General features: G+C 46.3%; 1 protein-coding gene across 7 annotated transcripts; it reads right to left on the bottom strand.

Annotated features, from left to right (window-relative positions):
* Positions 1-1,546: 1,546 nt before the first annotated feature.
* Positions 1,547-21,308, bottom strand: MIS18BP1 (MIS18 binding protein 1). 7 transcript variants are annotated; one of them, XM_081195495.1, is made up of 17 exons: positions 21,210-21,307; positions 19,003-19,778; positions 18,202-18,327; positions 16,881-17,335; positions 15,113-15,195; positions 14,317-14,447; positions 13,497-13,587; positions 12,813-12,970; positions 11,980-12,146; positions 9,542-9,638; positions 7,890-8,658; positions 7,387-7,550; positions 6,803-6,951; positions 5,967-6,112; positions 4,511-4,592; positions 3,661-3,730; positions 1,547-2,488 (listed from the first exon to the last, which is right to left on the bottom strand). In XM_081195495.1, exons 2-17 carry the CDS (start codon positions 19,622-19,624, stop codon positions 2,397-2,399), a joined length of 3,402 nt encoding a protein of 1,133 aa, XP_081051621.1. In that variant the 5' UTR covers positions 19,625-19,778; positions 21,210-21,307; the 3' UTR covers positions 1,547-2,396. The 7 variants fall into 7 exon arrangements, 5 of the variants coding, with proteins under 5 accessions (XP_081051621.1, XP_081051620.1, XP_081051619.1 ...); XM_081195494.1 differs by having other exon boundaries at positions 16,881-17,338; XM_081195493.1 differs by having other exon boundaries at positions 18,181-18,327.
* Positions 21,309-22,391: the final 1,083 nt, after the last annotated feature.

Genomic DNA, 22,391 nt, shown 5'->3' on the forward strand with positions numbered 1-22,391 from the left:
CTGAAATGGGTAGAGTTTATGCATCTGTTGAAAAAAACACCCTTCTCCATCTCAAGAACAGAGTGTTGCTTGAGTTCTTCTTCCTACTTCCTTACAAAGCCAGAAGGGCTTTGCTCTCCCTTCCCTGGAGAAAGTTTTAAGAGTAAAGCTTTGTGCTTTCTACATAACAGCTAAAAATGAACTTTCTTAAACCAGCTCAGGGAGTGGGGAGCCTGAGACCATCCACTTGGGTGAGGCTGAGGGAAGTTGAAGTCCATCAACATGTGGAGGGCTGTGCGTTCATCACTGATCAAACTAGACACTTGTAGGGATTTGGGGGGAGGGCTGGAAAAAAGGGGTTACAAGAATTTGCTAAGTGTATGGACTGTCCAGTGTCTGCCTTTGTCGGAAATCTATCCTATGCAAAAAAAGTGGTCTCTTCTTTGCTCGATCCTGGTATACGGCAGGTGGGGAAAACCTTTGCCCTCTGCCACCTGGGGAATTACATCAGCCCCAGAGGTAGAGCTAGGGATTCTGGGAGCTGTAATTCAGCACCATCTGGAGCGCTCAAAGGTTCCCTGCGTGCGGTATAAGGGGCAGGGGCTTCAGCAATTCTGTTTGGTGCTGACAGGCAGGTGGAAAGCAGGTAAGTTTCTAGGACTAACTGAACATGAGGCTCCTGTAGGGGAATAGTGGAATAAGAAAAGGAATTGTGAACAAGGCGATTAGGAGCATGCAAGTTGTTGCCTCAAAGAAAAAGGAACAAAAGTTGGGATTATGCATGCATAAATAGTCAAATTTTACACAGGTTGTAAAAACTTTTCTCCGTAGTTCAGCCTTCTGATTTGTGTAACTCGGGTGATGATTTGCTGCCATCTTGTGGCATCCTATACTTTGGCGCTTTTGAAAAATTTGCCTGGGCCTTGCTTGTGGCAAGCTTAGGAGAAATCTTGTCTAAGCGTGGAGGTGGAATCACTGAAAGCTGACTATTGACACCAACAGTAAAAGTTTGCTTCCCATCTAATAATAATAATAATAATAATAATAATAATAATAATATTTTATTATTAACACCCCGCCCATCTGGCTGGGTTTCCCCAGCCACTCTGGGTGGCTTCCAACTGAATATTAAAAAGCCTACAGATAGAAAGAATCTGGTCCAGAAATAAAGGTAAAGGACCCCTGGACAGTTAAGTCCAGTCAAAGGCGACTATGGGATTGCGGCACTCATCTCGCTTTCAGAGAGCCAGCATTTGTCCACAGACAGCTTTCCAGGTCATGTGGCCAGCAGGACTAAACCACTTCTGGTGCAACGGAACACCGTGACGGAAACTAGAGCGCACGAAAACGCTGTTTACCTTCCTGCTGCAGCGGTCCCTATTTATCTACTTGCACTGTCGTGCTTTCAAACTGCTAGGTTGGCAGGAGCTGGGAAAGTGGCAGGAGCTCACTCCATTGCGGGGATTCAAACCGCTGACCTTCCGCAAGCCCAAGAGGCTCAGTGGTTTAGACCACAGTGCCACCTGTGGAAATACACCAAATAAATAAACTGACCCATGAGATGGTAAAAGCTTGCAGCTCCATTTGTAATTTTAAAAATAATTCAATTGAGTAAACAGTACTTTTAATATACCAGACATGATTCTACATTAAACCAAGTTACACACAGCAACTTTGCATATGTAGAATGCCATTTCCCACTCCCTTTTTTTTCCAATTCTTTCAAAAATCTTCACTCCTCACAATGACTTCACATCTCTCAATTGGGCTAAACTTGGAGAGTTAGGATGCGGCTCATGATTTTTATGAAAGGCAGACACTTCCCATCACCATTGGGTCTCCACCCACCCACCCTTAGAGAAGACAATGTCTTTTTACTTCCCAGCAAAGGCTGCTTGCGTATTTCATTCTTAAACTTTAAGCTGCCAATTAAGATCTGCAACAGACACGCTGCATACACACAGACAGTACAAAGGGTACACTCAACATTTCCAAAACACTTAAAAGCCACAGAGGAAACAGGTTTAGTACAAATATATATAAGCGCTATTCTTTGCTCTGTGAAGGAAACGTAAGCATCCTTTTGATATTAAATGCCACGTTTGGAAGTTTATTGTACAGTAACTTTTAAAAACATTATTTTGCTTCTTAAAGCCAAATAGTTCCCTGCAGCTGATGCCTCTCTGCATGAGACCCCTCCACCAGGAAAACAGAGCAACCACAAACAGCAGCAGGAGACATCTTTGTATTCTGAACACCTGAGCAGCACCTTAACACAGCTCCAGAAAGATGGAATGCAAAACTAAAGCCTTTTTGTAAGTCATAGAAATAAAGGCTTGAGAAACACTTTTGGCTTTGTGAAGATGACTTGAGACCTGTTAGCAAACTGCCCTTTGCAGATGCAGGCAGGCGGCTGCCTACGTGGAAAAATAGGAGTCCTCTTCTTCATCGGATAGCATCTCTTCATCCTCTTGGAAGAGCTGCCCCACCCCAGCTGGAGCCAAGGTGTCTAGAGCAGGAGGAGAAAACCTGAGTTACCAGAAGGATCCCATTAGAGCAGGAGTGGCTAATCTATAGTATCCCTCCCCAGCTGCCCCTGATGACAGATCGTAGTCTAAAACATCTGGAAGATCCAAGGTTAGCTATGCCTGTGTTAGAGGCAGGATGGGCTCCAGCGAAATTCTGTTTCAAGGTGAAAGCAGGCAGTGAAAGGAGAGACTACTCCAAATCAACTGACATGGAAGGTGCCTTTTCAAGGTTGTGAATCCACAAAAATAGGAGCCTCTAATTTTGCTGCAGGCAATATTCATATAAATGTATCCAAGGGCAAGTTACAGACTTCAGCATCTAAATACGCCCTATTTGGCCTAGGACCCTCGTACCTACGGGACCACCTCCCACAGAGGACCTTACGGTCTTCAGACAAAAACATCCTGAAGGTCCCAGGCCACAGAGAGGTTAGGCTGGCCTCAGCCAGAGCCAGGGCTTTTTCAGCCGTGGCCCCGATCTGGTGGAACGCTCTATCCCAAGAGACTAGGGCCCTGCAGGACTTGACATCTTTCTGCAGGGCCTGCAAGACAGAGCTGTTCCACCAGGCCTTTGGCCAAGGCACAGCCTGACTCCCTCCTTTGGCAATCTTCACAGAACTCTTGCCCAATGGTTGCCATTAATTTGATTTGAATTATTATTGTATTATTTTATAGTTGTTAGCCGTCCTGAGCCCGGCTTCGGCTGGGGAGGGCAGGATATAAATAACAATTATTATTATTATTAAATGTGTTCTTTGTTTAAAATTGGGAATTTGCTTGGTCTAAGGCAATGCACTCAGAAATAGGACCGCAGCAGGACAGTATTTAGGCACTAGCAGGTTCAGCGAGAGGCTCATAGGCCCTGCTTCCAGCCCCTTCTTCTCTCCACTTCCCTATTGGTACCTCTCAAATGGGAAAACCTTTCCACACAAAGCCAGTGCAACTCCCTTCCTACAGCTAATAATGAAAACGGGAGAAGGGCCTTGCGATCCACAGAGCAGCATAATCCACTTCCCCCACCTGTCCGCCATGGGCTTCTCTGGTTGCTCCCTTAGTGCCAGCACACAGATAGCCAAGGGACCCCCAAACGCCAGGCTCCTCTTTCTAGAGACCTGCCCCAAACAGTCCAGAGCAAGCAACAGTTAATGCTCACCTTTGATATGCTCATCAAAGGCAAAGACGGTCGTTCTTCGAGAATTGGGAGTGGTGAACACGGTCCCAGCCTGTGGAAACAGAGGAAGCATTACTTCCTGTAGACTGAGGCTTCACAGAGAGGCTCAGAAACACCAGAGTGCTCAGAGCAGGGGCCAGCAAACTTTGTCAGCAGGGGGCTGGTCCACTGTCCCTCAGGCGTTGTGGGGGCCAGACTATATTGGGAGGGGGAATGAACCAATTCCTATGCCCCACAAATAGCCCAGAGATGCATTTTAAATAAAAGGACACATTCTACTCATGTAAAAACACGCTGATTCCCAAACCATCCGCAGGCCGGATTTAGAGGGCGAGTGGGCCGGATCCAGCCCCCGGGCCTTAGTTTGCCTACCCGTGGCTCAGAGCAAGCAAGGGGCCCAAACGAGGTTTGGATTAAGTGACCATAAAGCCAGCACTAGGACAGAGCAGGGCATTTTCAGAGAGCTGAGCAGCCTTTGACATGTTCACTCTTTTTCTGTGCTTGTTATTGGCAAAAAATTGATGGAGCTTAAAAACAGGCAGTGGTGAGCTCTCCCCACACCAGGAGTTCACCAGATCTGTCAAGCAAAACCACAATAGTGCCCAGTGAACAGGGCGAAGGAGCACTTCCATGGAGTTCCTTCTCTTTATCCCATTATTGTAATAAGGGAAGTGTTGACATCATATCAGGATGACGGGTGGTATATCCACGTATTCGATACATAAAATAAGACAGCAAGGGCGAGGGGCTTGCTCTGGTGAGTTTGGGGAACATTGCCTTTTCCTTTCGCTCTTAATGGAGCTTGGCGTGTCCTGCTCAAGTGGAATCACACCTGTTTCTTCTTCACGTTGTGCCATGTGCGCTCCTTGCCTTTGATGTTCCTTTGCAGATGGAACACGCGCTTTTCGTAGTTCCTACAACACAAAACAATTTGTCCAGTGAGTTTCTAATCTGCCCTTCGCCACAAGATCTCAGGGCAGGATGCAAAATAAACCCTGAAACTATAGCAACATAAATCAGTTTACAAAAGAAAGTAGTGGGGGGCGGAAATCCAAAATACAGTGCGAATCCTTAAAAGGCGGATTGCTTCAACAATGCCCTGCAAAGGACCGAACAAGCAAATGGGTTTTTACCCAGCACCCAAAGGAGAAAAGAACCAGTGCTTCCAGAAGGACAGCTGTCTCCAAGACGGGACTCCACCAACACAAAGAACGCCCTTTCCCACATCACTGCCTAACAAACACCTCCCAGTGGTGGAACAGCGAGGAGCCCCATCACCACCACCTCAAGACATGGGCAGCCTGATGAAGGGAGTTGCTCCTTCAGTTATTTGGGTCCCAAGTCTTATAAGCCTTTATAGGTCAACACCAGCACCCTGATTTCAGCTCCAAAGCATATAGGCAGGCAATGTAAAAAGCCTTTTAGAATCCTAGAGTGCTTAGGCAGCCCAAACCTGCCCTAGTCTCCTTCCAGAAGGGGAAGCAAGCCTAAGAAGCAGCTGCAGGACAGCAAGTGTTCATTTTTGCTACTTAAGAGGAAGCCTGGCTAGAAAGAGAAGGCAGGGCCATGGGGGCAGCAGTGCTCTCTTGCTGCCTTAAGACACTCCCCATCCCAAACCTGGCTTTGGGTTTAAAACTATGCCAGGGTTAGGTTCTGGGGTTTCACAGGCAAAGGCAAAATCACAGAATGGAAGACCCCAGTAACTGCCAAATGCCTTACCGGGCTCTGGAAATTTGTGTAAGGTGTCTGGGAGATCTCACAAGAGCCCCTCTCTCATCTTTCCTTGCATGGCAGAGGACCTAAAAGCTCTTTCTGCAGCAGGAAAACCCAGCGCAGAAAGATTTCAGAGCCCCCTGCCTTGCTTGATGGGCTGTGGGAAGGTTGTGTGAGACCTCAGGGAGCCCTTCCTATTGTTCCCCCTCCCCAAAGCTGCAATTGCGTAAGTAAACCGTGTGTAAGTTGTGGGTTTACTATGCTCCCGCCTAGCAGCCACTTCTTCAAACCCCTGGCTCACCATCCCATAAGCCCCTCACTCACTGCCAACAGCACTTTCCAGCACAGTGGAAATCTCTTGCTGCCTGCCTTTCCCCCACCCCCTGCCACACGCCCAGTTCAATTCCAATTTATAGGTCCATCTGGTCAAACTCTGCTATACGAGCGGCACATGCATGCTTGGATGTTAGACCCCTGGCTAGGAATCTTGAGGAAACTGGAATCTTGGAGTTGGGCGGGGGTGCTCTTCCAAGCTTCACGCCCTTATCTTATGAGAAGCCACTTGTAGTACACACCTGTCCAGGGATTCCAGCATGCCAGGGCTGATGTGCTCACACTGAGGGGTCTTCACCAACGGAAAGATGGCCGAAGAGGGTGTGATGGGGTGGCTGTCTTTCAACTGGAAGACATCTTCCTCTGGGACGGTACGAAACTGTGGTAACTACAGATCACATCTTTGTTACGGCCCCCCATAAGACAAGGCCTGGCGGGCGCTGGAAGACTCTTCCTAACCCAACTCAGCTCCGCATTTGTCACCTACTGTTCTCTCTACCAACAACAAATGTTTTGACGGTGGCTGACAGTTCAGCTCTGGGAGAGGAGGCTGGAGTTACATCCTCACACAAGCCATGCCGACAGCAATAGTGGCACGGGCAGACTGATGACCAGAGAACTACGGAAAGAGAGTCCAGACTGATGCTAAAACCCCAAGGGGACAAAGCAGGTACACCGTGGAGTGAGGGGAAAGGAGAGGAAGGGCTCAAAAGGCCCGAGGAAAAGAGGAACATGTAAGTGTGCTTCCTTTGATACCCAGAAGATACCTTGGGAGAATCTATAGCCTTTGCAGGACTCCACAAAACTTGGATTGATTTCAGAAGCCAACCAAAATTTGTAGTCATAATCAAAGCTGGCCTGGAGAGACAAGGTCTATCCAGACATCACACTGAGCTCTGGAGCATCTCTGAAGCCCAGCAGGAGCCCAGGGATGGACCCTTTCCCAGCTCCTGAGCATGGAAAGAGAGCAGGGAGCCTTCAACATGATGAGGGGGTGGGCAGTAAATTTATGGACCTGCATAACAGATTGCACCCAGGAGCACTTTTTATTGCTTGGGATAAAAGGTGCAAAAGTTACCTTGGTGTTCCTGTTCTGAAAAGGGGTTGTAGCGAAGATGTCGTCGTGGTTGTCCTTCGGCATCTGTTCCAGGAAGTCCCGCATCTGCTGCTTTCTTTTCAGCGTTCCCACTTTTGCAACAACGGCCACTGGCTGCTTCGCCCCCTCCTCTGCCAACAAAGGCGACACACAAACAGAGCCATCAGCTGGGCTGATGTACTGAGCTGAAGTTCTGCCCCTTGGCCCAGAATGTGGGTTTTACATACCACTTTAAAGGCAGAATTCACAGACAGATAGAACTCTCTCTTTCTCAACAGGTATATACAGGCAAACACTCTGACCTACTGTCGTCACCCTGGCTCTTTTCTTCTCCTTACCCCTGCCCCTTCCTGATGTGTTTGGAGCGCACCTCCGTTCTCTCAAGGTCAGACTCAAACATTAGTCCTTTCTCCTATTAAGCCACTTCAGGTACCCCTCCTACATCCCCACAAGAACAAGCAAGCGGGAGAGGGGAGCAGACAATTGCTGGCTCTTGCAGGGAGCTTCTGCTGGCCTCTGCGTCTGCTCCCGGAGCCCGGAAGACAGGCACAAGGCCCTTCCTCTACCTCTTTCTTCCTTTCTCCGCTTGGTGGTCCTCTTTGGGGCCCGCTTGTGGCTTTCCTGCTCTTCCATGTACCTTTGCTGGCATTCTTCAACAGATCGTGTTCCCACAGCCGTCGACACAAGCAGCCAGAAGTCGCTCTTGTGTTTGGGCAAAGAAGCCAAAGCCCTGCAAAACACAGAAGACCCAGTGAAGCTCAAGCCCACCGTTGCTCTTTGACTCCTGTTTCAATTCCTAAAGGAGGCCTTGCAAGCCGACATCAGACAAGAAAGGAGAAAATGTAGGAATTTCCAGGGAGAGGTGAGGATGGAGGGGCAGCGGGAGTGAAGGGAGCACAGCACATGATGAGCACCGAGAGGATGAGTGCAGGAAGGTTTGGAAATTAGGGATCTGCAGGCTTCACTATTGTTGCACTGGAGGAGCAGCTGAAACCGGAACTGGGAGGAGCTTTCATCTCATAGCTCTGGGGGTGGGGGAGCTTAATTCTTATCAAACACCACCACTTACCTGTGTAGTTTCTGCAATTCCTTTTCAGTCCAATCTTCGTTAACATCTGGGAAAGAATCCCCACCCTTCCCTAACAGCTTCTTCCCAGGTGTCTTTCTGGGGAAAGCCAAGGACTTGGCAGTATTAGAAATTTCACTGTTGGCTCTTTGGGCCTTTAAGTTTTCCCTTTTCACTTGAAACTCTTTAACACTCGTTTCACTTTCGGACTCGGATTCAGGGCTGTACTTCCTGAACTTTGCAATCCTTCTGAGTGACCCCTGAGCACTGCTAGCCAAGTCTGGAGAAGCTGGCTCTTCCAACTTGTTTTGCTTCCCAGAGGGCTGAGCAACCCTCAACTTTCTGCTTTGAGAATGGGCTGGAGGAGACTCTGACCCTCTTGGCTCCAGCAGATGCTTCCTCGTCTCACTTTGCTGTCTGTTGGATGGCCCTCTTTTGACAGTGGGCTGGACCTTCCTCTGGATACACTGCATTTCTTCGCTAGATTCATCTTCGCTTGGCATGGAGCTTTCGGCTAAACATCTTTGGTAGCAATTTGCTTTCGCTCCCTGCGCTGCCACATTTTGTTTCCTCCTGGGCTGGCTGCTTTTTCTGGAGGCCTTTTCATGCATCTTTTTATAGTTCAGTGGCGTCAGGGTAACAACAGCCTTCTTCTTGCGAGCATCAGCGATCGTGGCTTCATAGTCGCTTTCTTCAGAGTCAGAAATAAAGCGCCAGGCATTTTGCTTCTTGGCAGGCTCAGTTTGTCTGGTGGTTTCAGGTCTTGTTCTTCCTAGGGAAAGCAAAACAAAACAAAGATTCTCAATAGACTCATAGAATCTCTGATTTGGAAATGGTCCTCAAATCTTAATCCAAACTCTTGCACAGTGAAGCTAAATGAGACACCCATCATGCAACAGACTTTCTCTCCACGAGCAAGACAGAAGTGCAATGGAGGCAACACTGATAAAGCTGAAACAGAAACAGGATGGATGGAAATCATTTTGTAAATAAAACTGGCAGTCCAACTGTCTTCCCATCAGCGAAGAACAGATCAAGAGCAGAATGCCTTGGCACATGCCCTGCGTTGGGAGATAAACAAAATGCTTTCAGGTCCAGCCTACCCATATCAACACTGCAATTAAAGGCAGATTGCGGAGATGTCACACAGGAGAGCACAAGAGCTCAGCCTCCTACAAACAGCTTGAGGCAATCCAGATTTTACAAGGAAGACAAACACAAACACACACACATTTCCCACCCCAAGCACTAGCCAATCTGACCTGAGCAAAAAACCTTCCTAAATTTGGCCCTGAGCATGAGCAGAATTCATCCTCCAGCGACATTTTGCCAGGCTTGAAGCAACTCACTGTTGACCTTCTGTGCCTCAAGGTCTTAGTAGACCCCAAGCATAGCATGAGTCAATGCTGTGATGCAGCAGCAAAAAAGGCTATTCTAAGCTTCATCTTCAGACGTCTAATGTCCTGATCAAGGGAAGTCATAGCTCTATTTTGCCTTGCTCAGGCCACACCTGCGATTCTGTGTCCAGTTGTGGGAGCCACAATTTAAGAAGGATGTTGACAAAGCTGGAGGTTTGTAAGCAGAGGTTTGATACTCTCAGGGTCCCTTCCAACTGTACAGTTCTATGATTCAAGGACAGGGTGCACTCTTTTTACCTTTTGCTTGGCTTGGAGGTACTTCTTCACAATCCTCTCTGTTTTCCACGTGGGATGTGATGTTGTGCCTGCCCTGACGTCGTGCACTGCTCACTGTCTTGAGAAACAAGGCAATGAACATAAGCAAAGGGCGACACGAATCTTCAGACAAAGACTCCACATGCAACAGATGCTTTATCTGGGTTAGGTTAGGGAGGCATTAAGGCTGCCTTTCATGAACAGCTAGTTACACAATTACAAACGTTTTAATCAGGGGAAGACACATGTGCAAGACTGAACAAGATGTTACATATACAGCCAGAATCCCACTACGAATATATATTCCTTGCGGGTGCCCATAGAGCTGTAGGATCTCAAACTGACCTTGGGAGCCAGTCAAAGTTTGTGGTCATTACCAAACTTATTTTGAAGCAAGAGGATCTTATCTCATTTTTAATATAGTTCTTCATGTTACAAAAGAGAAATACATACATAAGAATATCAGAAGGTGTTACTACCACCCTGAGACCTACGGCTATAGGGTGGAATACAAATAATAATAATTATAAATAAACTACCAAAAACTATCTCCTTTACAGAGACAAACATAACCCAGGCCCCACATTGCAAAGTACAATACAAAATGTGACAATACAATTTATATAAACATAATAAGCTGCCAAAAGCAGCATCTCATCCATTACCCTGAGCTTCAGAGATCTCTGAAACCCTGTCTGAGGTCAGGGAGGAATCCTGACAAGCCTTTGGGAGAATGCAAGATCAGGCAGATCTGCTCTCCCAGTGGATTTGTGTCCTGCACTAAAGGGCCCTTGCACCCACCACCAAACCCAGACACTGTCAACTTCCCAGCATTTTATTTGTGAAAGTCTTTCTGGATCATAAACTATCAGGTTAAAATACTAAAAAGCATTAGAAGTAGTAGAAAAGTTGAGCATAGAGAGGTAATTTTAATCTGTTTTAATATCTGAACTTTTGTATGTTTTAAAGCAGGGTTGTAATTTTTTCTTGATTTTGCTGTTTTATCTTTTGTAAACCACTCTGAGACTTTTTAAAACCAAGCAGTGTATGCAATGACTGCGGCACAGATGTTACTAGCCCAGAGATGGGAAGAAGACTAAGTCCCTACCAGAGAAGAATGGCAAACTAAGCTGTTGGACTCTGCCGAGATGGCAAAACTGACCGGAAGGCTCAGGAACCAAGAAGAAAAAAACTTCAAGAAAGATTGGGGGGAAATTATAATTTATTTAGGAGACCGCTGTAAGCAGACGAAAACACAAGTAGGATTCTAATAACCCTTGTAATGTAACAAATATTATGGACAATATGGAGAGATATAAAATATGGATGAAATAATATGCAGTTGAAAATGTTGACAATAGGACCCACGGAAGGGATGGTGGGAAGATTGGAGAGATTCAGAGAAATCTCTAAGCATGGATATATATTTGGTATTGTTATAACTTTAACATTTGTAAAATCAAACAAAAATTATTATTTTTAAAAACAAGCAGTGTATGAAGTTTATGAAATAATAATAAAAGAAAGACAAGCTAGGAAATTCCATTCTATGGTCTTTTAAATGTGTTTGTGGGAGGGGGCTTATTGGTTTCTTTTTATTATGTTCAGTGGTACCTCGGGTTGCATACGCTTCAGGTTACAGATGCTTCAGGTTACAGACTCTGCTAACCCAGAAATAGTGCTTCAGGTTAAGAACTTTGCTTCAGGATGAGAACAGAAATCACGCGGTGGCAGTGGGAGGCCCCATTAGCTAAAGTGTGGTACCTCAGGTTAAGAACAGTTTCAGGTTAAGAACAGACCTCCGGAACAAATTAAGTTCTTAACCCGAGGTACCACTGTATTTTGTGTTCTCGTGTGTATTTTCACGCTGTGACCCACCCTGCACTATTCGGACAAAGGGTGGTAAAAGGTAAAGGGACCCCTGACCATTAGGTCCAGTCGTGACTGACTCTGGGGTTGCAGCGCTCATCTCGCTTTATTGGCTGAGGGAGCCGGCGTACAGCTTCCGGGTCATGTGGCCAGCAGGACTAAGCGGCTTCTGACGAACCAGAGCAGCACACAGAAACACCGTTTACCTTCCCGCTGGAGCGGTACCTATTGATCTACTTGCACTTTGACGTGCTTTCGAACTGCTAGGTTGGCAGGAGCAGGGACCAAGCAATGGGAGCTCACCCCATCATTGCGGGGATTCGAACCGCCAACCTTCTGATCAGCAAGTCCTAGGCTCTGTGGTTTAACCCACAGCGCCAGCCACGTCCCTGCACAAAGGGTGGTACACAAATGTAATTAATAATAATCCAAATCTTATCGCTCTCCATCTGCCGAGAGTCCAGAAGCCACAGAATTACCCTACTGCATGAAAACTGTTAGTCTCCAGTCATTCCAGAACAGGGTTAACTGTGAGGAGAGTGGAATCTTACAGGAGTCAAATAGTTGGTGCCTGTCTTGGTCACAGTGACATTCAGCGCCTGATCGACAAGCATCCGTTCCCCACACCAGAACTGCATAGGTGGCTTAACCTGCCGGCCGCTGCGGGTGCAACTTCTGTCAGTTCTGCCGTTCTGCAGAGATGTTTGTGGCTGCACACCTGTCAAGACACAAAAAGGCTCCCTTCAACAACAGCTTTCTTCCCTTGAGTCGGTGGAGCTGCAGAACTGGATCCAGCTCCAAATCAACCCCCGTTTACTTAAGGCAGCTTCTGTGTCAAGCAGCTGACTCAGTCAGCACCCGTGGGGAAAGCAAAGAAGCTACCCTGGGCTTATTTAGAAAGGGTAATATAAAAAGAGGGTTTTCTGCGCTTTTAGCAACCACCATCTGAACAATCTGTGCGTTCTGCTTGGCTTAAGAAGTGCTCTCCCGGGCATTTCTCTCTCCTTCAAAGACCCATGGAATGTACACGCCTGACCAGGGGCAACCTCCTTCAAATAACAACTCCATAGCCAGTTATGTCAATAGGCAAAGATGCCCTATGGAACAGTCAAATGGTTGCATGTCTCCTATCCCTTGGTGGGCCCTGGGACAACAATCCAGCAAGAAAGAAGGCAGAGACTGAAGGAAGGCCATCCCTGATCCAAGCCACAGGCGGAGGCCTCCGTTTTTAGATAACCAAGTATTGGGTGGGGGGGGGGGGGAATGGGACCCGGCTATGATAATACATGCAGGAAAACAAGTGAATACTATTATTGATCCATCAATCAATAAAACTATTGGGCTTTTAATGTCATCTGAGGCCTAACAAAAGAATAACACCTACCGAGCTTGTTATTACTTTGCAGTGTTGTCACGTAAGTGGTGTTTTTCGTTCTAGATTTTCTCCCAACTTTTCTGGGCATGTCTTCTAAGCCCTCCATCTCCACAGGGTCCTCCCTTTCATTGCTATCCATGCTTGCAGCGAAGGCTCTCTGTTCTTTCCTAGCATTGAGAGGTTTTGTTGAAAAGAAGGATTAATTCACGGAATCTCTTAAGAAGGACCTTTCATGGATACAAAACCTCTATGAAACATTTAAAAAACCACTGGCGTCGTCAATTAACCTGCAGCAGCTACTTTCTGAAGCCGTTGACCTCAGGCCTTAAAGCAGCAGACTTGGCTGCCCACAAAACACCCAGAGCTTGTTGTTCCCCTTTTGCACAGAGCAAAGACACAACCCCCACCCTACCCCAAAGCCATGGAAGAGTCCTAGGCAACTGGCAGCAGAATCACTCTGTAAAGAAACTGGATCAAGGAAAAGGGATTGAATAGGTTGTCGGAAGCCTCATGCAAAATAAGTATTGGCAGAGCATCTGCTGTGCCAATGACATCCCCTGGCAGGGCCCTTTCTTGAAACCCAGGAGAGGCACGGCCAGCCAGCAGACACAACACTGAGCTACAGACACCAGGGGTCTGACTTGGAACAAAGCAGCTTTCTATGGCACAAATATTATTTTCAGTGGCATTTACCTCCTCAGAAAACGAAGAAGATCCTCAACACACATTTTCCAGTTTTGTGGAATTCCAGATTCAAACCTCTTTATGAATTTAGCTGGCATTCCTGTTTGAGGCAAGGTATTACAATGTATTAGAGTAAAAAGGAAACCTTATGTGTCAGTTGTCAGAAACATTTGGCAGACCCAAACACAAATGGCGTTCCATTTTCTAAAGTGCCTCAAGAAAATCCTTAAAATTTAAAGCATCCAGTTCTGTAGATGCACATGCGCAGGAAACACGTAAAGGTCAGCAAAGGACACAAGTTAAATGTGATGAGCATGAAGGTCTGGGCAGATTCTTATAAACTAGAATTTATAAGAATTCTTAATTTTCCACACACCCAAGTTTTGAGAGTGGAATAAGTTTAAGCTGTTGTGAAACTCACGATTAGTATTTTGTGGTACAGCACCATTAGAGGTGTGTACCTTTCAATGTAATTGGCTTACGCACACCACATGAGACCCCCTGTGGCCCGGGACAAGAGGGGAATTGGCATTCTGCTGGCTTCCCCCGAGTGTAACAGCCCAGCTCCTACCACCCTCAAGGGAGGAAGGTAAAGTCACATTGTGCGTCACCCAAGACCTGAAAGCCTGGCAGACTGCAGCAATCTGGCAGATTTGGCATCGAAATAGGCCAGCTGAACCTGTGGCAGCAGAGATTGGAGGTCCAGTCCACATGCTGAAGAAAGCTCAGCATCCCTGGAGAGAGCAGAGGGTGAAGTCCCCCCCCCCCCACTGAGGAAGCCTATATGAATCCCAGCCTGTCCTCTTCTTTCTCAGTCAAGTTATCATACCTTCTTTCTTCATGGTGCTTGCGTCAACGCACCCTTCTAACTTGTAGACGTTTCCAGATGAAGTTCTAACTTTGTTGGGTGCCATTCGTTCCACAATGGCATTGCTATGCCAGTAAATGCCGTTCATATCCCTGAAACCAAAGGGAGAGGACATAACAAACAAGTGCTCCGTGGTTAGCTAACGGAGAACCTAAGGGGAAAATGAAAAGCACCCCAAGTCACAAAAGTGAATCAAGGCCTTCATTAGCTACTGGGCTTTTTATCTAATTGGCATGCAAGACTGTAGGCAGAATTCAGGGTAGATAGACTGGGAAGCCAGAGTTGGTAAATTCTAGTGAACAGGAGAGAGATACGTATATAACCATATTCTCTTAGAAGGGAATTCAGCTTGTATCCATAGCCAGTCTGCAATGCTGCAATAATTCAGTCTGGATTATTTTTCCTTTGCTTCAAGGTTGCTGAGCTCATATGGTTTATTCCGTTTTTGAGGACGGTGGCCAAGACACCTCTCTCCAAAAGGGGACCCCTAGTTGTCAAACCATCCAGAACTAGAAAGAGGTACTCCCAGCCCCCGAGCCTTCAGAGCCAATACTGCATCTAGCAGGACCCCCCTTCCCATCTGCAGCCAGGACTCAGCTGCTGGTCGTGACATTACAGACAAAAGCAGCAGCCACTCACACCCTCTACCTTCTTCCTGTTACTAGTCCTTGGGGCCACCCAATGCAATCGAGAAGCAGATGCTAGCGCTACACAAACAAAATACATCTGAACATAGCTGAGAACTGAAGTTGCTTACCTCCGTTTTCCTTCCAGGCACACAGCGGTATTGTTATTGATCACCTTGATTCTCCATCCACTGAGGCAGACCATCTGTTGCTCCTTTACAAAGTTAGGGAAACCGTTAAGGGCCACAATTATTTCTACAGAGATCGATAAACCGAAAGCTGGAATTTAAGCACACCATTGGGAAAACAGTAGCGGCCTAGTCACATGCTCCCTTCATGCCCTGGTATTTAAATACGACATTGGCATTTCAGTGCCAACAAGGCTTGGCCTCAGATGCAAAGGACTGTATTCAGCGCCGAGGGCCTTCTGGCGGTTCCCTCATTGCGATAAGTAAGGTTACAGGGAACCAGGCAGAGGGCCTTCTCGGTAGTGGCGCCCACCCTGTGGAACACCCTCCCTTCAGATGTGAAGGAAATAAACAACTATTTTACTTTTAAAAGACAACTGAAGGCAGCCCACTTTAGGGAGGTTTTGAGGTTTTTAATGTCTGATGCTGTACTGTTTTTAATATTCAGTTGGAAGCCGCCCAGAGTGGCTGGGGAAACCCAGCCAGATGGGCGGGGTATAAATAACATTTTATTGTTGTTGTTGTTGTTGTTGTTGTTGTTGTTGTTGTTGTTGTTGTTGTTGTTGTTGTTATTATCATCATCATCATCATCATCATCATCCCATGTTAGCTCAAAGACCTCCACTTGCGCAAGGGAACTTCTTCTGTCTTCCTTGTTCAGGGGTTGCCCCAGCCCTCCAGAGCAAAAAGAGGGGCACAGGAAGAGGCGAGGGAGGGAAAGTTCCACCGCACAAGCAAAAGTTATTACCTTAATGGGATGACTTCATTGATTATAACCCTCTGGCTTTGTAGCGTCAAGACCCCCCAGTCTGGGCCAGCACATCACATTTAGAGGCCAGAGTGCATGAGCACCTGCAACACCCTACATCTCATGTGCATGCAAAAGTGTCTGGCTTCTGGTACTAGAATGAACTTGGGAGCAGCAGCCTTCACCCGTGAGCTCCCTTGATAAAAGTAGCACTGAAATGAACAGGGAATCTATTACTGTGCAAAATACGCAGAGGTTACATCCCAGGGGCCACTGCTAAAGTCAAAATTGCATGTAGTCTAAACCCACTGGGTTTATTGGAGGGTGAGACTGCCAGAGTCATTTTTCCTGGAAACCCACCCCCTTCCCATCCCTTTTAATGAGTTTTTTTTACTGCCACACACACAAAGCTGAATGTGCACAAGTTTAATACACGTAGGTTGTGGGCTTCCTGTATTACAGAAATTTATAAACCATCACTGAACAAGTCATTCACAGAATAACAGATCTATTCAAAATAAATTTCCCAGAGATTCACCAACGCCCTTTTAGAATGTGGCTCTTTGGGGGGTTTTTTTGAGTTGGGTTATTGTTTTTGGTTTGATTTTATATATTGTGGTCTTGATTGTGAACCGCCCTGAGACCTCCGGGTATAGGGCGGTGTATTATTGAATAAATAATAATAATAATAATAAAATTATGCTACTTGTTGTTTATCAATTTCACAACATTTAAATGTGAAAGTGTCTACAGAGCTATAGTTTCGTTTTATAGAAAACATTATGCATTTCATGTACACTCAATTTGGCAGCTTTGCTGTCATCAGTGATTAACCATGCACATAATCTAAATTAAGCAGGGTGCCTACTGAGCCATTCAGACCTCCCCCTTCTCATTAAGAGCACCTGAACTGAAACCACCACCAAAAATGCTTTTGATTGTGAATAAGAGACAACCTCCTACCTCCTCGTTTGTGTCATCACTGCTTGAATTTGCCCCCACTTGTTTTTGCTTCCTTGGTATTTGGACTTTTGGAGTAGCAAAAATAATATCGCACAAATGTTGGGGAAGCGTCTGAGGCCCAGCCTTCAACTCCTGCTGCCCTCTTGGGGCAGGTTTCTGATTGGACTGATGTGATGTTCTTCCTTCTTCAGGAAGTCTTCCAGGTTCCATTTCTTCCAAGGTTTCCCCAGGCTTAACAAGATCAAAGCTCATGTCTATAACATTCACTCCCATGCTAAAAGTTTCATTGTCCAATTCAACCGGTTCCACAATAAATTCATCATCCTCACTGGCAGGAGTGTTTAGACAATCTTCATTAAGATTATTTAGTTTTTTGGGTGAACTGGATACAGTTAAAGGTTGCTTCACTGCTGGTGAAGGAGGGACATTTTGCTTGGTTTGGTAAGATGAAGCATCTACTACACAGAACACAAGAACAACTCAATTGTTATCTGACATTTCAGTGTTCATTAGCACATTCACACAGCCACAATTTTGTCTGCTATCGTTATGCTATTTGCTTTAATCAGTACAAGTCTCTCTCCAAATGGACCGCACTATAGGCATTTACAGGCTTCTCTTGAACATCTCATCATAAAAGGGTTAAAACCCGATGGTAGAGGACACACTTTACAAATTCCAGATTCAATCCCCAGCACCTCAAGGAATTTCCTACTTAAACTTTTAAAAAATCCAACCTCTTGGCATTCAGAGCTCCAGCAGCTTCCAATATACTTTTATACCTTTTATAAAAAGTACACAATAAAAATGGTAGCATTATCTTCCCAACGTAAAACTAGAAAACGCTCCTCTATTCCATCAGAATTAGGGGCTGTGGAGGTGTCAAGACAGGTGAATGGAAGCAGTGATGGAATTAAAGCACAACCCCAACCACTTGGCATTTCGTTATTTGTGATGTCAGCTGGCTTTGATAACTGTCAACCCTTTTGCTCCACCAGTGAGTCATGCAATCACGCTAAGAAGCTTTGATTATTGCCATTTTAAGTATCAGAGACCTTAAACAACTGCCAAATCATATTCGAGTGCTGACTACATGGTACCTTTTGAAGTTTGATGGGAGGATAACTAGAGCAATCTTTCACTGTAATGCTTCACAAACTGAATCTTAAAGGCATCAAAGAATGACTCTGGTCAGTAGTTTTCATGCAACTGCAAAGTGCTTCCTTCCTTCAGTGTACCCCAGATGTTTCTGTTGCAGACTGAAAGAGTAAGCATTCCCGGGACAAACATACAGCCTGACGTGATTTCTGTGGAGAAGTACCTTTTTCCAATGGTTTCTGCTGCAGCTTCTGCTTTACACGTGAGAAAAATTTGTGAGGGGATTCCAAAACTGGAGGGCTCATTACCGCAGAACAAACATTTTTGTTCTTTGCAATATGGCTGGGCACTGAAATGGGAAAGACAAGAGAAGGATTTTAACAAAGGTATATCAGTAGCCTCTGGATTATGTGTTAGAAATAATGTGCATTCCATAAGGCTCTCTATTTAAATTTGCACAACATATAACCTCAAGCAGTGGGAAACTACTCTCTGAGGAAACTCAGATACGTTTCTGAGGGATCTCAGAGCTACTTAGAACCTAGCTGAAAAACACTGGTTTACAACTTCTATTTATTTTGAGTTAGCTGACCATGCTACTCCCCCCAGCACCCACAGAGAATAGTCAGTTGTACTGTTGGCAAGCTGTCTTTGCTTGCCCACAGCCTCCATAGGTGCCTTAAACGAAGTCAGGCTTTCTGCCACTGAGCTACAGCCCTTCCTCAAGGGCAGACCTTTCTGCAGAGTCGGTGGTGGGAGATAAAATTATTCAAGCCTGTGTTACAGCAGATGATTGCATGCACAACAGGACTGTGACTGGAGTGAAGAACATAATGAGCAAGAAGTATAGCACAGTAGGGGGAAAGGAGCCAAAGGTTAAAGGTAACCAACAAAATGGAAACAGGAGGTTTGCTAGGAGCCCATTGGTAAGAGGTGAAGGGCCATGTTTGCAACTACACCCCAAACATCTAAACATGAAGCTTCTGTTAAGCAGCATTTTCTAAGAAGAAATGCTAAAGCAAACCTTGTTCTTCCCTGGCCTTTCCAAGGGGCTCCTCAGCCAGCCTCTCCTTTGGCTTATCATCTTCAGCCTGGGATTTCTTGCCTTGTCTTCCCAAAGGGGCAAGATGCCTTTCAGGAGTGAGGATATAATCTGTGGTAATGTCTACGTTCAACAATTTCTTTTCTTGTGACAACTTCTGCTGTTTAGCAAGAGCTGCCCTGGTCTTCATTCTTGCGAAGACTTTTGCTGGAGACTCCAGGGATAATTGCCCGCAAGCTTTACGTTTCAGGGCCGCATTCCCTGTCGGTGGCACAGCTTCTGGTTTCGGACAAGAGGCAAGCGGATTCAGTTCTCCTTCAGAAACCGGCTTTATCTCGCTGAGGTCAAGCAATTCTTTAGCATGAGTACCACCAGCTATTAAAGTGGACTGGAAAACGTTTCCTCTTTTGCCACCTTTTTCCAAGCCAAGGATTTGGCCGGCAGGAACCCCTGAAGGCCAAGTAGCTTTCTTCATTGCTGAAGCAGGAACGCAATCCACTTGAAATTTCCCCAAATCCTTTAACGGCGTACCTCCAGGGATGTTGCTTAGGAGAACACCTTTCAAAGACATTTCTCTTCTTCTAGGAGAAGGAAGTGGGGACATGGCTGTACCTTTAAAAGATCAAGGGATTCCAATCATCTCAATAAAACAGGTATTGCGTCAAAAGTAAATTCATTAAGGCCTGTTTATGTAGGTGTCTTTTTTAAATACGTAAAAAATAGGATTTGAGTGTGTCTACTTTTTCTTCGCATCCTACCTGCAAAAGAAGCATAATTGTTGTTTTTGTTTTTATTGATGGTCACACAAGAAAGAGTAACATTGTTTCTATCATAGCTATCAGGCAACATGAGCTTGGTGACAATGAAAAACCAATGGCTAACAACAACTGTCAGTTATATTTCAATATATCATGCAATTGTTTTAAAGTCCCTCACATTCAGCGCAAAGAAATTGTATCAAAATTTGTAGGCTACACCGAACATTGCACACTTGTTTTGGTCCTAATGAAAATGACTGTCCCATCATAACAGGCTGTTTCCCCCCCAGTATGTCCACTATCAAAGTGCTTCTGAATGCAGTACCAAGAGAATCAAGTCTTTTTGTCTTAAGACAGTCTTTAAAATAATCTTCCCCCCATTTTTTAAAATACTAATTAAAGACCAACTAAGTACGTATAAGCTTTCTAGGTATGAGCTTCCGTGTGTATACACACTTCTTCAGATACTCTGAAGCAGAGGTAGCTGCAACCTTGCTGGCCCTAGTAGGACCAACTTGGCCACTTGGCCCTGGTGATCAATTGATGTCTACTGACTGGGTTTTTGTTTTTCCCCTCTCCCCAAAATGACCCCTGAATTTCTGAATTTGATTGATATCGATGCTGCATTTTATGCTGTTTTTAAGTCGCATCTCAATCAATGTTTTATATTTGCTGTTAGCAGCCCTGAGCCCGGTTTTTAAACCGGGAAAGGCGGGGTATAAATAAAAATTTATTATTACAGTGGTACCTCGGGTTAAGTACTGAATTTGTTCCGGAGGTCCGTTCTTATCCTGAGGGACCACTGTAGCTAATGGGGCCTCCTGCTGCCGCCGCGTGATTTCTGTTCTCATCCTGAAGCAAAGTTCTTAAACCGAGGTAATATTTTCTGGGTTAGCAGAGTCTGTAACCTGAAGTGTCTGTAACCCGAGGTACCACTGTATTTATTATTATAACTGTTGATGACTGCTAAGGATGGCAGTTGGTTCCACAAGGAAGAAACCAATAATAATAATGATAATAATAATAATAATAACAAATAATAATAATAATAATAATAATAATAATAATAATGTAATAATGATAATGATAATAACAATAATAACAATAATAACAATAATAATAATAATAATAATAATAATAATAATAATGATGTTATTATTTATACCCCGCCTGACTTCTGGGGGACCAAGAGGCCTGTCAGTTTTCTTTCATTCCCCCCTCCCGTCCGCTCCGCACAACAGCCCGGCGAGGTAGGCAGGCGGGCGGCCCTTCCTTCCTTCCTTTCCTCCCCCGACCCCCTCTTCCCATCTCGGCCCCGAGCTCGGCGGGACTCGAGGGGTCTACTCTGAGGAGGAGCTGGGCCGCCGCCGCTTCCCTCAGGCCGCCTTTGCCCTCCCGCCCCTGAGGAGGCGCCTGGAGGCCCCAACTCACCCCCCGACCGAGCGGCCCCGACTCCCGCCGCGTCTCCCCTCAGCCGACGACCGTTGCCCGCCGCCAGCTTCGAATCCGGCGCCCACGACGCCGATTGGCTCCCCTGGCGCGAGGCGGCGGAAGCGGAAGCCCCTGGGCGGCCATGTTGGAACCTGGCGCTCCGGACGCCGAGGGGAGGCGCGGGACCGGGCGCGCATGCGTATATTGCCTTTCTGGGCGGGGCTGAAGCGGGTGCCTTGGCATTCGCTCTCTGGCTCTCCCCCCCCCCCCGTGGAACGTTGGGATGGTTCAGGCGGAGAGGCGGCCTGGGAGCGCCGCTGGTCCCCCCCCCGCGCGTTGCTGGGCGATGGTCTCGCCCGGAGGAGGCGCCGCGTGGGCCTTGCAAGGAGCGCCTCGCCCGCTCGCCTTGGAGGCCGAAGGAGAGACAGGTGGATCGGGGCGGGGGGGGGGCGCTGCCAGGGCGGCAGAGCAGAGCCAGCAGGTCATAGAATCATAGAATCATAGAGTTGGAAGAGACCCCAAGGGCCATCGAGTCCAACCCCCTGCCAAGCAGGAAACCCCATCAGAGCACTCCTGACATATGGTTGTCAAGCCTCTGCTTAAAGACCTCCAAAGTAGGAGACTCCACCACACTCCTTGGCAGCAAATTCCACTGTCAAACAGCTCTTACTGTCAGGAAGTTCTTCCTAATCTTTAGGTGGAATCTTCTTTCTTGTAGTTTGGATCCACTGCTCCGTGTCCGCTTCTCTGGAGCAGCAGAAAACAACCTTTCTCCCTCCTCTATGTGACATCCTTTTATATATTTGAACATGGCTATCATATCACCCCTTAACCTCCTCTTCTCCAGGCTAAACATGCCCAGCTCCCTTAGCCGTTCCTCATAAGGCATCGTTTCCAGGCCATTTTGGTTGCCAGACCATTTTGGTTGCCCTCCTCTGGACACGTTCCAGTTTGTCAGTGTCCTTCTTGAACTGGGGTGCCCAGAACTGGACACAGTACTCCAGGTGAGGTCTGACCAGAGCAGAACCCACTGTAGCCCTCTCCTCCTCCCCGAAGTCACCCAAGCCTCTTCTATATATTTATATATATTTACATTTTTTTTATTGGCAAAAACATACGTACATAACCAATGTAAAAACATACATAAAACAGAAGGGGGAAAAAGAAAGAACAAAAATCGGG

This window comes from Podarcis bocagei, assembly GCF_964188305.1.
Source record: "Podarcis bocagei genome assembly, chromosome: 1".
Taxonomy (NCBI): Eukaryota; Metazoa; Chordata; class Lepidosauria; order Squamata; family Lacertidae; genus Podarcis; species Podarcis bocagei.

Coding starts and splice junctions, on each gene's coding strand:
- MIS18BP1 (XM_081195492.1), bottom strand. CDS start 19,624: ATGTCCCCACTTCCTTCTCCTAGAAGAAGAGAAATGTCTTTGAAAGGT. Junction 12,971..13,496: donor CTTCTTCGTTTTCTGAGGAG/GTAAATGCCACT, acceptor TCTCAATGCTAG/GAAAGAACAGAGAGCCTTCG. Junction 7,551..7,889: donor GAATTGCAGAAACTACACAG/GTAAGTGGTGGT, acceptor TGTGTTTTGCAG/GGCTTTGGCTTCTTTGCCCA.